General features: G+C 40.5%; 1 protein-coding gene and 1 pseudogene across 5 annotated transcripts in view; one reads left to right on the top strand and one right to left on the bottom strand.

The window, feature by feature from the left end:
- A1cf (APOBEC1 complementation factor) overlaps positions 1–16,111 on the top strand; it is an 81,489-nt gene extending 65,378 nt beyond the window's left edge. For 4 of the 5 annotated variants that reach the window (XM_031384810.1, XM_031384811.1, XM_031384815.1 and 1 more), the window contains 6 exons: positions 2,423–2,520; positions 7,659–7,932; positions 9,881–10,086; positions 13,214–13,350; positions 14,028–14,179; positions 15,799–16,108. In XM_031384810.1, coding sequence (XP_031240670.1) covers positions 2,423–2,520; positions 7,659–7,932; positions 9,881–10,086; positions 13,214–13,350; positions 14,028–14,179; positions 15,799–15,950 — 1,019 coding nt within the window. In that variant the 3' untranslated portion in view covers positions 15,951–16,108. Of the gene's footprint in view, positions 1–2,422; positions 2,521–7,658; positions 7,933–9,880; positions 10,087–13,213; positions 13,351–14,027; positions 14,180–15,798 lie in introns of all 5 variants that reach the window. The other variant, XM_031384813.1, reaches the window with a different exon arrangement.
- LOC116101147 lies at positions 7–432 on the bottom strand (annotated as a pseudogene).
- Positions 16,112–16,374: the final 263 nt, after the last annotated feature.

Raw genomic sequence — 16,374 nt, forward strand, 5'->3', positions numbered from 1 at the left:
TCTGACTGGCCAGAGGCTAGGACCTGGCATTACGTTCCGTTTCAGCCAGGCACTCCCGAACCAGGCTTCGGGCAGGAATGATGCCTCGTTTTAGCCTCTCCATGGCACTCTTGCTCCCTGCATACGTGGGTCTGATCTCTTTCCCCAACTCTTCAATGATGGCCAGCAGCTCTGCATATTTACTCTGAGGCACCTGGCTATTTCCAGTTCCCTGGGTATAGCCTAGCGATGGAGGCCCATAGTCACTCAGCAGCTGATGATATTGGGAGGAGGTCGCCATGCTAGTAGACGGTGAGTGGACACTGCGGCGTTGAGGGCGGCGGCGGGCATGTGCGCGGTCAAGTTCGGTTTGTACAACATCCCCGCGGGCGAGGGCGGCCCCAGGTCCCCGCACCTGTCCGCTACAGCTAATTTTTTTATCATCAATGTGTACAGCAGTTTTCTACATAAAAATAGGATAGGTTTCTTTCTGGATGCTTTTACACAATATACTAAACTAATCTTTATAAAAGCATAGCAACTAAAATGTTTTCATGGTGGGACTGGAAAGCTTGCACTGTTCTTGTAGAAGACCCTAATTCAGTTGCTAGAATCTGTGGCAACTGGCTCACAAATGCCTGTAACTTGAATTCCATGGGATCTACCACCATCTTCTGCCCTCCACAGGCCCCTGCACTCACATGCACATAACTACACAGACGCATAAACACATGTGCATGTAATTAAACTGCTTTCACTTTCCCTAACACTTTTCTCCGTTCTGTAAGTAACCATGCTTAGCAGTCTGATATCCACCTTTCCAGGTATCTTCGAATATACATATACTTGAGTTTGTGTGTATTTATATGTGGGTTGAGATATTTAAAACAGATACTCACATTTTATCCCATTATAAACTTTAGAAACAGACAATAGGGTTTCCATACTTCCAAGTGAGTACATGTAATCTTACCCTAACCTCTTCAAAGACTTAATAGAATTTGTACAAATGCATGAAATTTAATCATTTCTGAGAAAAAATGGGTCTTGCTTCATTTTGCTATTTCTACCATGGCCTAACTGATATCTTTATAGAAAATTCTTATACATAGGCAGAAACTTTTCTGTATAAAGAAACAAGTTAGAATTAGTAGATAAGTTGTTTTTTCCAATCTTTCAAATACTACAGGCAGAAATTATTTCAGATTTCAGATGCTCTTTCAGAAGCAACATTTTTTTTTTTAACTTAAAGATGTTAAGTGCATAGGACATAGATTCTAGACCTTGGTTACTGTGTGCTGAGTGAATTATAAACCCACCTTTGTTAGAACCATAGCTTCCTTGTATTTATATAAAAGTAAAATAAAATTAATTACACAGAAATTTGCACATCACAGTGCTAAAGTCTCCCCTAATTCCAGATTTCTTTTATAGACAATAAAATAGGGTGTTCTCAGCAGCATGAGTGTAGTGTTTCTAATGGTAGTGAGTAAAGTCTTTCCCACATCCTTCTACAGTGTCCAGAATCACTCCACTCCATTGACATCATGATCACTAACCAGCAAATGACCTTGCAAAAAGCCTTTGAACACTGTCCTTCTGTCATCTCGGAACTAAGCTAAGATAGTACTGAGCTGTGAAGGATGTGTCGCAGATACCACATCACATTCTTGTGACATTGGCTATTCCTGTGACCTGGTTTTCCTTCTTTTCCCAGCAGACTTGGATGAATGCTCCACCACAGGACACAGGAACAGACACACTCCATGGAGCCACACTAACCCAGAATAGGAGGGGGGGGGGGGAATGGAGCAGCTAATACTCCTGGGGTGAAATCTGACCAATGGGAATAGGCTGAGAAATAGTGACTTCTCTCACGCCCATGGATCATTGTACAGTACTGTTTCTTCTCCACAACAGAGACTGGGGAAAGACTTCAGCAGCCAGTGGATACACCCGCCTCTTCTCTCCAAGGCTGCATGCAGTAGTTCCCTGTTCATCCCCTTGCTCTGGCTGCAATTGTATTTTCTTACTTCTATATCTTGCTTTGACCCTCCAAGATACAACAGTATTTTGAAGTAAATGAGTTAATTATATGTGTAGAAGATGACCAATATCAAGTCAGTAACACATTACCTTGTATAAAATATTACCTTTTATATTTCTTACCATTTCTATTTTTATATCTCCTTACTAAGATGGCATTCTTACCTTTAAATTTCTTGTAATCTAGGAATTAGAAAACATAGTTCATAACTATTTATAATAAATCAGATTATAAGCACAGATTATAAGCACCTTCTAGCAAGGAAAGGCTTCTATTGGCTATATGGAATTCTAACCCTAGACACACAAAAGAATCTCATAAGATGCCTACACCCTGGAAGTCAGCCACATCACCGTTTCAAGTTTGCTAATGGTGCTGCTGCCATTATATCTACAGGAGCTGTGGAAAGGGTGAAGAAGATCCGAGACTACGCTTTTGTGCACTTCAGTAACCGAGAAGATGCAGTTGAAGCCATGAAGGCTTTGAATGGCAAGGTAACGTAAGAGAGAAGAAAATGCATATAGATTCCATCCAGGCTTGGTATGGGCATGCTCTACCATAGAGCAATCTCTGGAGCCCATCTTAGGCCAGCTCTCTTTCCCCATCACTGACACAGAAGCTGCAGTCCTTTGGGGATGTACAATAGACAAATGGCAGGAAAAGATACAGAGAACAAGGAAGTGTTAGCTAACCCTAACACTTACTTCTTTTTATGACTTGAACAAATCACTGGCCTCAATCTTTATGTGAAGAAGGGATTAAAGTTTTTCCAGATGTTCCCCTAGTCCTTGCTAGTGTTCTATTGCTGTGGAGAGGCACCACAGCCAAGGCAGTGCCTACTGTTCATTTAATTGGGGTCGTGTTTACAGTTTCAGAGGTGAGTCCATTATCATCATGACAGAAAACATGCAGCAGCAGGCAGGAGAGTAGCTGACAGCTTCACATCCTGGTCTGCAGACATCAGGCAGAGAGAGACACTTGGCCTGGAATGGGCTTTTGAAACCTCAAAGCCCCAGGAGGAACACACCCATTCCAACAAGGCCACACCTCCTAATCCTTCCAAACAGGTCATCAACTGGGAACTAAGAATGCAAACACATGAGCCTATGGGGAACATGCTCATTAAAAGCAGCATATCCCCCAAGTTCCAATCATTTCTAATTATTGCACTTTATAATGCAGTGATTTAAGGAACATTAGCCAGAAAAAAATGTCAAGATAGCTGTCATTCTGATCTCGGTATTTGATCTTCCCAACAGGGAGGCTTAGAATTCCTCTCCTTGCCAAGAGTGGAGCCTGGGGGAAAAATCAGCTTCTGTATTCCTACTGTTTATTTGTCTACAGAAACTTATATAGTACTTAGATCAATAAAATAAACGCTAGAACCCTTCTGTGGGCCACTGATCTGTTAGGAATGTCCAGGATGCAAAGTTAATGGAAGCAAAGATGTTTGTCAAGGAGTTGAGAACTAAATCAGGGCCACAAACACCTCTGCAAAGTAGTCAGCTCAATATTATTAGAAGACATTTAAAAGTAACAAGTTCAAATGAAGAAATGGGTCAACAACATTCAGAAAAAAACATCATGGACTAAGATTCTGTGAGAGAGAACCTATGAAAATTGGATATACTTTCAAAAGGTATGGCCAAGAGAGTCAGTCTTTTTTTTTAATTAGGTATTTTCTTTATTTACATGTCATATGATTTTTCCTTTCCAGTTTCCCCTCCAAAAACCAAACAAACAAACAAACAAACAAACCCAACAAGAACAAACCCCTGTTGCCTCCCCCTTCCCCATGCTTGCCACCCCACCCTCTCCCACTTATTGACCCTGGCATTCCCCTACACTGGGGCACAGAACCTTCACAGGACCAAGGGCAGGAGAGTCAGTCTTAACGGCAGAATTTGAAATATTAAGAGGAAATCTGAGAACAGCAATTTAGGTCAGAGCGCAATGCACAGGAGACTGCTCTGCTCATTGAGTCTTCTATCAGTTTAGGTTCCAGGAGAAGATGGATAGAAAGAAATTCACTCCACAAATGTGAGAAAAGGGGATTTAAAAATACAGTGTCAGAGGCTAGTGCTCATCGATTTCTGGCAGTAAAGACACAAGAGAAGGAGCAGGTGAGAAACGCTCACAGCAAGCTCATCTGAACTGCTGAACGCTCCTTTAATACCCTCCACCAGCATCGCTATTGGTCCTAAGACAGCATCTCCTCTAAACAGCAGCTCCTGATTGGCTGGCATTGTCTGTGTCAGCAATCCTTGGTCTCTCAGGCAGTCCTCAATTAGGCCCGTTGGAAAGGAACACTGATCTAGAATCATACTACCCTAAGGCTGCTGGGTCTTCTCTGAAAGGTCTTTGGTCAAAGAAATATAGAGGGTCCAAGGAAACATCTCAGGGAGGAAGCCAGGAAAACAACACCCTAAATTCTCTGTAGTCCCATCCCTATCCTCATATCCAAGGCTCACTGTTGGCCAAACTCAACAACAAAGCAGAGGGCCCAGGAGCCTGAAGAGGAACTTACATAGAATAATCACCAGAACAGACCGCAGACTGGACATTGGTGGGTGCTGGATCTGAAGGGCATGGGAAAGGCTTCCCAGCAGATTCCTCCAGACATGGGGAAGCCTGGGGCATGTGTGGCCTCGGGGATCTTCAACATTCTTAAGTCTTGTAGGGAAGAAAGTGGTGACTCTGAAGTATTTAAAAAAAAAAAAAAAAAAACCTATAGAGTAAAATCAATTGATATTTAAATGTACCCTATGACCAAAACATTATTTCTTCATTGATTACTACGTTAGCATCATTAAAACGATATTACTTCACAAACAATGTTTAAGGTAGATTTCTCTTGATAAATATGCCTGAGTGCATGGAGAAAGAGCAGCAATCACAAACCCAGTGCTAAATAATACACTGGAATAATCCAAGTTGAAAAGTGTTCAAGTTGTTACCATTTCTAAGGAAGGGAGGCTTTGTTTTGACTTAAAGTTTAAGAAGAGATCGTTTCTGGATCGTCCTTCCTTCAGTCTCTGTTCCACACTTTGTCTCTGTAACTCCTTCCATGCGTATTTTGTTCCCCCTTCTAAGAAGAATCGAAGTATACACACTTTGGTCTTCCTTCTTCTTGATTTTCATGTGATTTGTGAATTGTATCTTGGGTATTCTGAGCTTCTGGGCTAATATCCACTTATCAGAGAGTGCATACCATGTGTGTTCTTTTCGGATTAGGTTACCTTATTCGGGATAATATTCTCCAGACCCATCCATTTGCCTAAATTCATAAATTCATTGTTTTTAATAGCTGAGTAGTACTCCATTGTGTAGCAGTACCACATTTTCTGTATCCATTCCTCTGTTGAGGGACATCTGGGTTCTTTCCAGCTTCTGGCTATTATAAATAAGGCTGTTATGAACATAATGGAGCATGTGTCCTTATTACATGTTGGAGCACCTTCTGGGTGTATGCCCAGATGTGGTATTGCTGGGTCCTCAGGTAGTACTATGCCCCACCTGGGGATCTATCCCATGTACAATCGCCAAACCCAGAAACTATTGTGGATGCCAAAAAGTGCTTGCTGACAGGAGCCTGATATAGCTGTCTCCTGAGAGGCTCTGCCAGTGCCTGACCAATATAGAAGTGGATGCTCACAGCCATCCATTGGACTGAGCACAGGGTCACCAATGAAGGAGCTAGAGAAAAGACCCAAAGAGCTGAGGGTGCTTGCAGCCTTATAGGAGAAACAACAATATGAACCAGTACCCCTAGAATTCCCAGGGACTAAACCACCAACCAAAGAGTACAGATAGTGGGACTCATGGCTCCAGCTGCATATGTAGCAGAAGATGACTTAGTCGGTCATCAATGGGAGGAGAGGTCCTTGGTCCTGTGAAGGCTCTATGCCCCAGTATAGGGGAATGCCAGGACCAGGAAGTGGGAGAGGGTGGGTTGGTGGGCAGGGGGAGAGGGAAGGGTATAGGGGGTTTTCTGGAAGGGAAACCAGGAAAAGGGAGAACATTCAGAATGTAAATAAAGAAAATATCTAATAAAAAATTAAGAAAGAAAAAAAAGAAAAGTGCCTCAATTTTTTCTGGGCTAAACTGCTTCAAAATTTTCACAACCTGGCAAATAAAAAAATAAAAAATAAATTATCAAAAGAGATAATCCATCATGGTGGGGAAGGGATGGAGATGAACTAGTCCAATTCTATCCAGACTTACTGACAGAAACAACAGCATTCACTGTAACAGTCTCTATGCCAAGACTAAATGTAGTTCAAGTGGCCTTATTATGTTGGGATGCTTTAATAAGCACATACTGGACATTATGAATCTACAGAAAAATATTAATAAACATGCAACTAAAAATACTTTAAATTGCGTCTTTACTTATCAATCCCTTATTTTTACTGCTTTCTTCCAAAGTGGCTGGAGTCAATGACAGGAGCATGGGGTGGCTAGTCACACTGTATCCAGTCAGGAAGCTCAGCTATCATTTGTACATAGACACTTCTATAACAATGTTTACAAATATGCAGCTAAATATGTGTTTAATATTACCAGTAAATACTATTAACTGCTATGTTTAAGCATAATATAAAATATATGTAAGTTTTCCTAGGCTGCCTATTATATCTATGGGTATTTATATTTATTAGAAAAAAGTTAGGCTTTGGGGATCTTTTGTAAGATAGTGATCATATTACAATTTAAGGAGACTGGTGAAATAATACAGGGTGGCTAGCAAGATTGCTCCTTTTTCTTTTTAAAGATTAATTAATTAACTAACTAATTAATTTGGATATTTAAATATAGAGGGTATCTCTTCATAGTCTGGACTTTCTGGGAACTCACTATGTAGATCAGGCTGACCTCAGACCCACAGAGATCCTCCTGTCTGCTTCCCTAGTGCTGCTATTAAAGGTGTATGCCACCTGTCTGGCTATTATGTTAACTCTTGGTTCAGGGCATGTTTTAAGTGGTACATGGCTTGAGAGTTCTCAGCATCTCTCTCCTGTATATGCCAATCTCTGCCATGCCTGCTTTGAAACTTCCAACTTCTCAGCAGGGCAAACATTTGCTCTATGTGAACAGTGCAACAACTACTACATTCCTCTTCCTTAAGCAGAATTTAACGAGGCTCCTCTCCTTCCCTAGGAAATGCCTATTGGGTGGCTGCTCCAATGAGCTATTTGTTAGTCTGGTAAGACTTGCTCACCATGGTGTAAATAAATGATAAGATATCTTCACTGATTTCTATCACCTTCATTTTATCATGCTACATAACCTGTATTTCACCCATAAAGATCCCCAGCTTTTTATACTTACATAACTATGTGATTTTTAAACACAAGTATCACACTTAATAGGAAATATTACATCATTTTGTATCTCAGCGACTGTCTCTGTGTTATACGTTCAGTAGTCAAAATGGCACTGTTAAGCCTGTTGGCATCTTGCGTAATTATCAACAAGACTACTCAGAGAATAGTCAACTGATACAGAAGCATGAACCTAGGAAGGGACAAAAACCATTAAGAATTGCGAGTCAGCAAATGGTAGACATGTTTTATGATGCCCAGTTGTCAGATGGCTTCTTAGCTTGGCTTTTTCTTACTCTCTACAACAGGTGCTGGATGGATCCCCAATTGAAGTGACCTTGGCCAAGCCAGTGGACAAGGACAGTTACGTTCGGTACACCCGGGGCACCGGCGGCAGGAGCAACATGCTGCAAGAAGAATACACCTACCCTCTGAGCCATGTTTACGACCCTACCACAACCTACCTCGGAGCTCCTGTCTTCTATACCCCCCAAGCCTACGCAGCCATTCCAAGTCTTCATTTCCCGGCTGCTAAAGGACATCTCAGCAGCAGGGCTCTCATCAGGACCCCTTCTGTCAGAGGTAACACTCGCTAGTTCTTGTCTTTCCATAACTCCTAAATTTCAAATGACTGATAAACTATAGTTTAAATGAACTATAAACTATAGTTCAGAAGCCTTCAATAGATTGGATGGAATCACTGGGAGAAAAAAAAAAGACTAGAAAACTGTTTTTAAAAATCAAATATATCTGCATCTCTTGTTTTTTTTTTTTTATAGGAATCAATTTTTTCACATTACAACTGGTTATTGAAAACACTAGTCAGAACATGGTATGAATGAGCCCAGTACATAAATTAGATCCTTTTAGTATATAAGTTGAATCCACAAAGTATACACAGAATACACCCTAGCTCTATAACCATTGCCCCGTCCTCCTCCTTATTAGACCAACTAAACTGATTACAGAATGTCCAAGGTAAAGCAGCATGGCCTGATGGGACACCTCAAATGGAACATTCCCATATGAACTCCATTCCAGATATGTGTGTTTCACCTGTGTTATTCCATGTGTTTGTCTGTATGTTGGTGACAAGGGCTGACTCTGCATTCCAGGCTGCTCAAGAACTCCCAGCACCTACCTTGGCCTCCTGCCTGCTGTAGTGGCAGGTGTGCACCTCATCCGTGTGCCATAACTTTGAAAAAGCCAAACGATTAAGGAAATTAATATTTCTTTTGTATAATGGAAACCAATTACATTAAAAGTAGAAAAACAAACTCAACCTCACTGCCAGACTGTGTTTTTGTGTTTAAATCCTACACAGATTCACTGTTTGAGCAGATTTCTGAGCTCAGTAAATTATAAAGGTACTTTGTCTCTGCCTTGTGGTATCTTTTATTGCCGTTTTCCTTGGTTATAGCCAACATCATCTGGATCCCAATCCTGTTTTCCACATATGACAGCAATCCGGAAAATAGAAACAAATGATGTGTTTAAATCCACTCCTGGGTGTAACTTAGAATAGGCCCATTCAGATTACTATGGAAACAATTTTCTTACTGTGTTGCGTTATTTTTCATGGGAAAAAGTGAATTGAGCATCTGAAGACTTCTTCAATGGCCTTAAAAGTTCTATGCTCACAATATAATCACCCTACCAAAATTGTACTGCAAAAGTAATAATGAAGATTTTGTTCAAAATACTTTCTATATATTATAACAAATTATGTCATGAGACATTATCCATACATCTAACATATCATTAATCAATCCATATATATTACATATTATCAACCAGTTGTGATGTAGAAAAAAGCAAACTCCATTCCAAGGGAAAATAATACATAGCATTAACAAAGACATAATCAATGAATGATATTTATGGGTAAAGAGTGATCCACTTAATGGTTTATTTCTTTATGTCACCAATAGGAAATCAATTTAGAAACATGGATAAACAAAAATCAAAAAGGAATCTATGTATGAAACTCAACAGAAATTAAGCCTCACATCAACAGTGCATAAGAGAGTGGTGAACTTAAAGAAAAGATGCTTTCTAAATGTTTGTCTGATGACCCACCAGGGATGTGATAATCAAATTCACTTCTGCCTTCCTGGCAGAGTGACATTCACTCTAAAAGTCTCTATCCCAGACTAACTGTAATTCCAATGGTCATATTATGTTGGAATGTTTTAATAAGAGTATACTGAACTTTAGTGAACCTGCCAAAAAAAAATGACAAAACAATGGTTAAAAAAAAAAAAATACTTTTCCTTCTGACAAAATTTTAAGCAGCTGTGTACTTATCAAGCTCCTTGAAGGGACTGCTTTCTTCTGAAGGAGCTTTAAGAAAGCAAGAGTCTATGTCGAGCCTTACCTGATGTTGAGTTTCATTACATTAGAATCTTAGGTTATCTGTCCATCTTCAGGACAGTAATCAATGTGACTCGGGCTAACTTTTCCATTACAGTAAGATTCAGGGTGATTTTCTGGTGGTTTGATTCGGTTTAATGCCTTCTTACATTCCTAGAAATTTACATGAATGTCCCTGTAGGGGCTGCGGGAGTAAGAGGACTGGGCGGCCGTGGGTATTTGGCATACACAGGCCTGGGTCGAGGATACCACGTCAAAGGAGACAAGAGAGAAGACAAACTCTATGACCTTCTGCCTGGGATGGAGCTCACCCCGATGAGTACTGTCTCTTTAAAACCACAAGGAACTAAACTTGCTCCTCAGGTAGGTAAGATTACTCCAGAGGTAGTTAAGTTGGGCCAGGGACCAGTTTTTAAATGATTAGAGTTGATCTTAATTTGGCTACTGTTCCATGGCAATCAGCTTTAGCATACTCCAAGGGACTGCTGAGACCGGATGCCATTCTGGCACTAAATAGACCTTCGTCACAACCCACCTAAATGAAAAGCAAACAAAATTCTAAAAAGGATTGCCAGCCAAAATCTTAAATGAAAGTATACATATAAGTAACATCAAGCAAACAAAACAGCTTTTTCAGAAATATATATGTGTGTGTAATATATATATGTGTATATATATATATGCATGCAGTAAAAATGAAAAAAGAAGCAATGAATTTGAAGGAGAGTTGGGGAGGACATGTGGGAGGCTTTGGAGAAAGGGAGAGAAAGGCAGAAATGTTGTAATTATATTATAATCCCACAACTTTAAAAAGAGAAAGAGAGAGAGAGAGAGAGAGAGAGAGAGAGAGAGAGAGACAAAGAGAGAGAGACAAAGAGAGAGAGAGACAAAGAGAGAGAGAGAGAAAGAACATTCCACCATGGAACCTAGGTAAACCCTTAGCTATAAAGTGTTATGTAAAGTCATATAAAGTCAGTCATATAAAGTTCTCTACAATGCTCTGTAGTGGGCAGTGTTGTGATGGCGACCGTGTCATGACAGTGACAGCTGCTTGCTTTCATTTAATAGTCTGTGTTTCTATGTTTCTGTGTGACTGTGTTTTTTTTTAATTGGTGAAAACTGAAAGTTATAATTTTATAATTATTATTCCAACAGGGAAAATGCATACCATTTGATAAATTAAAACAAAACAGACTCAATCCCTGTTAACCCAGGTTCTCCCGTTAATGTGCTTCACCTGCTCTGCCTCTGAAGCCACATTGGCCAGAGAGCTATAGTTATAGTCTGTGGATCATACAGGAAACACCCCTGCTCTCAGGGAAGGTAGAACTCTGATTTAAGGGGAAAATGTAGCCTCAGGATTGCAACCAAGAGCCAAACATGGTATCTAGAAGCTTGACCAGAGAATGAGGTCAGGGGCACTGTCAATGATTTCTTTTATGTAACTTTAAATGATTTTTCTTCAGATTTTATTCAGGCAATCAAAAAAAAAAAAATGAACAGAAGAATATCTGTTCCAGTGACAAAAATAACATTTATTGAGCTTCTCTGGGGTAGCATGTTTGTTAGACACTAGAGATGCAAAAATGAATATAACAAAAGTCCTTGCAATCATAAATCAGGTGGCAATACAGTGTGATAATACTAACACATGGACAAACACTTACAATGAAATCAGCTAAATGTCAAGATGGAAATAGTCATTCTGAGCCAAACTCTCCGCTTACACATTAAACCTGGGTGAGAGGGTGGCCGTAATGAGAGATATTTAACTAAGATGTCTCTGAATCTTTACAAATAGAGTTGAAAAATTGAAGACCATGCCACCCCAGCAAATGTGGCTGGAGATTAAGACCCCATTAGAGGTCAGAATCACCAACCAGGTAGACAGGCTTCAAGAAGTATCTTGCCCAGCCAGCAGCTGCAGAGACCATGCCTCTCAGTATGTTTGTTCAACTGGCATAAATGGGCAGACAGCCTATCTACCAGTAAAAGCCAACTGATATTGCTCAGGAACTTTAGAGCATGCTTATAAACTACGGGAGATGCTACTAAGAGCTCTTTAATAACAGAAAATAAGTTCAGTCCTCAAATTAATAAACTGGAAAATGTCATGGGAGACAGTAGCTGGGTTAATGTGAGATCAATGAGCTAAGAGGTTCCAGAGAACCAGAGTTGGGGGGGGGGGACATTGTCCCTTTACATCATTCTTTTGACATGGATACTGAATCTGCCATGTGAATGGAAGATCAGAACCTCAGCATTGCCAAAGCTTTAGGGTAAAATAAACATGAATCTTTGGGGGGGGGGAATTCAGTTTAGAGTGATTACGGAAGTAAAAAGTAAATATGCAGATGGGTACCAAAAATAAATTCTCATAAAAAATAGCTAAAAGTGGCACATTGCTAACTAAATTAAAAAAAAAATCACCACTGTGAATACCTATCAATGTTTATCCACAAATACTGCCCCAAAGGATGGAAAGACGGCTCAGTGGTTAAAAATATTTGATGCTCTTGAAAAGGACACCATCAGATTGCCTAACAACAGTATACAGTGGTGAACAACTGTAACTCCAGTTCCAGATCGATGCCCTCTGTGGCCTCTGAGAGCACACGTATGCGATGCACGTACACCCGGGGAAAACACTCACTCACATCTATAAAATTTAAAAAATGAAATAGGTGAGAAAATAAATGCTAACCCATAAGACCTTCTGATTAAAAAAAAAAAGTAAAGTAAAAAAAATACATTTGATGAATGGCAAGAAGTAAAGATATGTTCTCAGATTAACTGCCCTAACCATAGCAATAACCATAACCATAATAATATATAATCCTTATCCTATGGATAAGGGCTTAAGTGGAGATAAGAGAGAAATCCAAGGGGCAGTGGTGGCGCATGTCTTTAATCCTAGCACTTGGGAGGCAGAGGCAGGTGGATTTCTGAGTTTGAGGCCAGCCTGGTCTACAGAGTGAGTTCCAGTACAGTCAGGGGTACACAGAGAAACCCTGTCTCAACAAAACAAGAGAGAGACAGAGAGAGAGAGAGGGAGAGAGAGAGAGAGAGAGAGAGAGAGAGAGAGAGAGAGAGAAGTCCATCCCCAATTTCCTAAAATCTACAATAAATACATACACACATAAAGGGAAATTAAGCTCTTGGATATATGTATATATGTATATATATACATATATATATATGTACGTGTGTGTATGTGTATACATTCATATGATGTGTATACATATAGAGAGAGACTGAACTAAAACTACTAGAGTAAATGGTGTGAGAAAATGATTTTATGGACTATAAAAATGTTCACATTTTAATGGAGTTCAAATTGAGTTCAACTTAAATTTTATGAGTCATTACACCTCATGACATTTTCTCTCTTCTATTAGTTGAATCTGAAGTTCAGAGCTTGGAGCCTAAAATCTAGAGAAGCAATGCAAATGTGACATTTAAGGGAGAAACCGTTGTTTTTCTCTTGTAGATATTAGAAGAAATCTGTCAGAAAAATAACTGGGGACAGCCAGTGTACCAGCTACATTCTGCCATTGGACAAGACCAAAGACAGTTATTCCTATACAAAGTAACTATCCCAGCGCTGGCCAGCCAGAATCCTGCAATGTGGGTACCATCTCCAAACTCCTAGGAACAGAAATTTTAGATGAGATTAGCCTGGGTATTAACTGTGTTTGAACATCATTCTGGTAACATTTTCAACCTACTCCCTTGTAATTAAGTAAAATAGCAGGTGCTCGCTCAGCTGGTATATATGTACCAGGTGCTAGACTGGCATCTAAAAGCCACAAAGTCTCATACATCGGGAAGACTCTCTAGGATAACTGACTAATGGAAAGGGGAGATGGTTAGAGACTATAAGTGGTTCCTTCCTGCAGTGTTCAGGTTGGCACAGGTGACCTACGTAAAGATGCCACTTTACCACATAATCCTCTGTCCCACCTTTTAAATTTCATATCAAAGACCTGATCAGTAGAAGGTGTCACCTTCCAGATTTTACCTCCAGGCTGCATTTATATACTTTAGGAACCATCTTTACCTTAGAAGAGTCATGTAGTAAAAATTATATGTGTTCCCAGGAATATCATTGGCTACTGAGGTGCTAGGTCAATTCACAAATAGGCCCGTGTAGTCTTATACATAGAAGCTTTTTACAACAAACAGGAAACACACACACACACACAATCCCATCATTCAATCATCTTTAAAAGCTAAAAAATACTTTTTTTTCACCTATGTTCTCAAATTTCTGAATAATTAACATTGCTAACTGTGCTTTCCAGCCACCCTTTCATACCTCCAAAGCTAAGCGCCTATGTGGATGAAGCCAAGAGGTATGCCGCCGAGCACACTCTACAGACACTAGGCATCCCCACAGAAGGAGGGGATGCTGGGACTACGGCACCCACTGCCACATCTGCCACTGTGTTCCCAGGTACTGGGGAGCAGGGATCAGTCATGCCAGAAATGGCAGGCTGCAGAATGTCGGGGGGGGGGGGGGGGGGTGAGGAGGGAGGGAGGAGCTTCTTTGTAGTCTTTGTAGGACTGTCAACTACATGAGGACAGAAAAGGGACAGAAAAGAGATGGGGAAGCTGACCAGTGCAGCCTAAGCCAGCTGGCATCTATCTGCCTCTGCTTTAAATGACTGTGGGATCCCGAAAGAGTCAGCACGGCTGAGTCTGGGTTGCTGTGGACTGGCTTTTACTATTATTAAGAGACTTTGGTACTATTATTAGTTGGTATTTGCCTGAGCTCTAGCTATGAGCTGGGCACTCTCTGGAGTGTTCAGCAAGCTTTATATTCCCCCAGTGGTCCTCACTGTGCTTAAGAGTTGTCTTAGAGGGCAATCCCCTTTGTGTTACAAATAAAGAAGCCTAGGACTGGAAAGATTAAGCAATTTGACCACTGTTGGTTAACTTTTAGTTGTTGTTTGGAGTTGGGTTTTTTTCTGTTATATTTTCTTGTGTATGCCTATGTGTGCATACACATGTGTGTATGTCTGCGTAGTGTATATATGTTTGTGCACATGTTTGTATGCCTGCATAGTGTATATATGTTTGTATGCAAGTGTATGTGTGGAGTCCAGAGGTTAGGGGCTTTGTTCCATTATACTCTACCTCATCTTTAAAAAATAAAGACTTATTTATGCACGTGGTGTGGTGTGGTGTGTGTGTGTGTGTGTGTGTGTGTGTGTGTGTGTGTGTGTGTGTGTGGTGTGTTTACATGAGTGCAGCTTCCTGAAGAGGCCACAGGTGTTAGATCCACTGAAGCTGGAGTTGCAGTCAGTTGGGCAGCCATCATGAGTGCTGACTCCATGTGAGAACAGTGTGTATTCAACCACAAGCCATCTCTCCAACCCCTTTATCTCATCCGAAGACTGGGATTTCTTTCATGGGTTCTTAGTCTGTTTAATACAAAAATTTTAAAACAGATTAAAAGAAGCTTTAGGGCAGTTAAATTATAGGGATAGATAGACAGACAGATGGACAGATGGACAGATAGATGATGGATGAAAGATAGATAGATAGATAGATAGATAGATAGATAGATAGATAGATAGATAGATAACAAGTAAACAAGCTGTAAATCTCAGCAGCTGCTAGAAGGACAATAGAAAAAAAGAAAAGGAAGGAAAGTAAGATGTTTGCCCTGGAGATCTACAAAAAGCCACATGGCAAAAGGAATTGGGTGGGACTTCCTCAGAAAAAGTACCAGGGAAAGCATGCTTAGCTTGTATCCAAAAACAACATAGAAAGAAAAGGTATCGTTTCCATTGGTTACATGAGATATTTTTACAGTTCTCTGTGTATCCATAGAGAGACCCTGTTTCAAAACCTACAAAGAGCAAAACCAAAAATGGACAAATAAAACCAATGCTATTCTACACAACTAAGCCCACATACTGTATCTCCTTGGAGCACATTTTCAGCATACATACTCACTTGTTTTAAGCAATATGCTAATTCTATAGTATTGCTAAAAGAGAACTATGTGCCAAAGAGGGAGGAAATCTGAATTTCCTTTCATAAACTTTTCTCTGCCTCCTCCTCCAGGATATGCTGTCCCCAGTGCCACCGCTCCTGTGTCTACAGCCCAGCTCAAGCAAGCAGTGACACTTGGACAAGACTTAGCAGCATATACAACCTATGAGGTCTATCCTACTTTTGCAGTGACCACCCGAGGCGATGCATATGGAGCCTTCTGAAGATTCCTATCCTCTAGGAATAAGCCTTTACAGGAGGATCCGTAGAAGATAGGAACCTCTAACCAGATTCCTCATGATCATAAATCATACCTTCCCCAAAGCAATGCCTTTCCTGAGACCACAGGATTTATTACTCACGAAATGTGAATATTATTCTTCAACAAAATCAAATGTTAAGCCTTTTGCTTAAGAGAAACCTGAAGATCCATGGACAGCAGAAGTTGTTCTTCCAAGGATCCCGGGTGTCTCAGGAAGAGGATAACACCCTGACAAATTAGTGTATGCTCTTAGGACCAAGAGCTGGGCAGTCAGTAGTGAGGCACAGCCAGTAAAATTCCCATCCTAGTCACCAGCTCACATCTGCTTCTTCACCCACAGAATTTAGACACCAGAGGAAAGCAGGAAGCTCTGTAAGAGGCCTTCA

This window comes from Mastomys coucha, unplaced genomic scaffold, assembly GCF_008632895.1.
Source record: "Mastomys coucha isolate ucsf_1 unplaced genomic scaffold, UCSF_Mcou_1 pScaffold21, whole genome shotgun sequence".
NCBI classification, from domain to species: domain Eukaryota; kingdom Metazoa; phylum Chordata; class Mammalia; order Rodentia; family Muridae; genus Mastomys; species Mastomys coucha.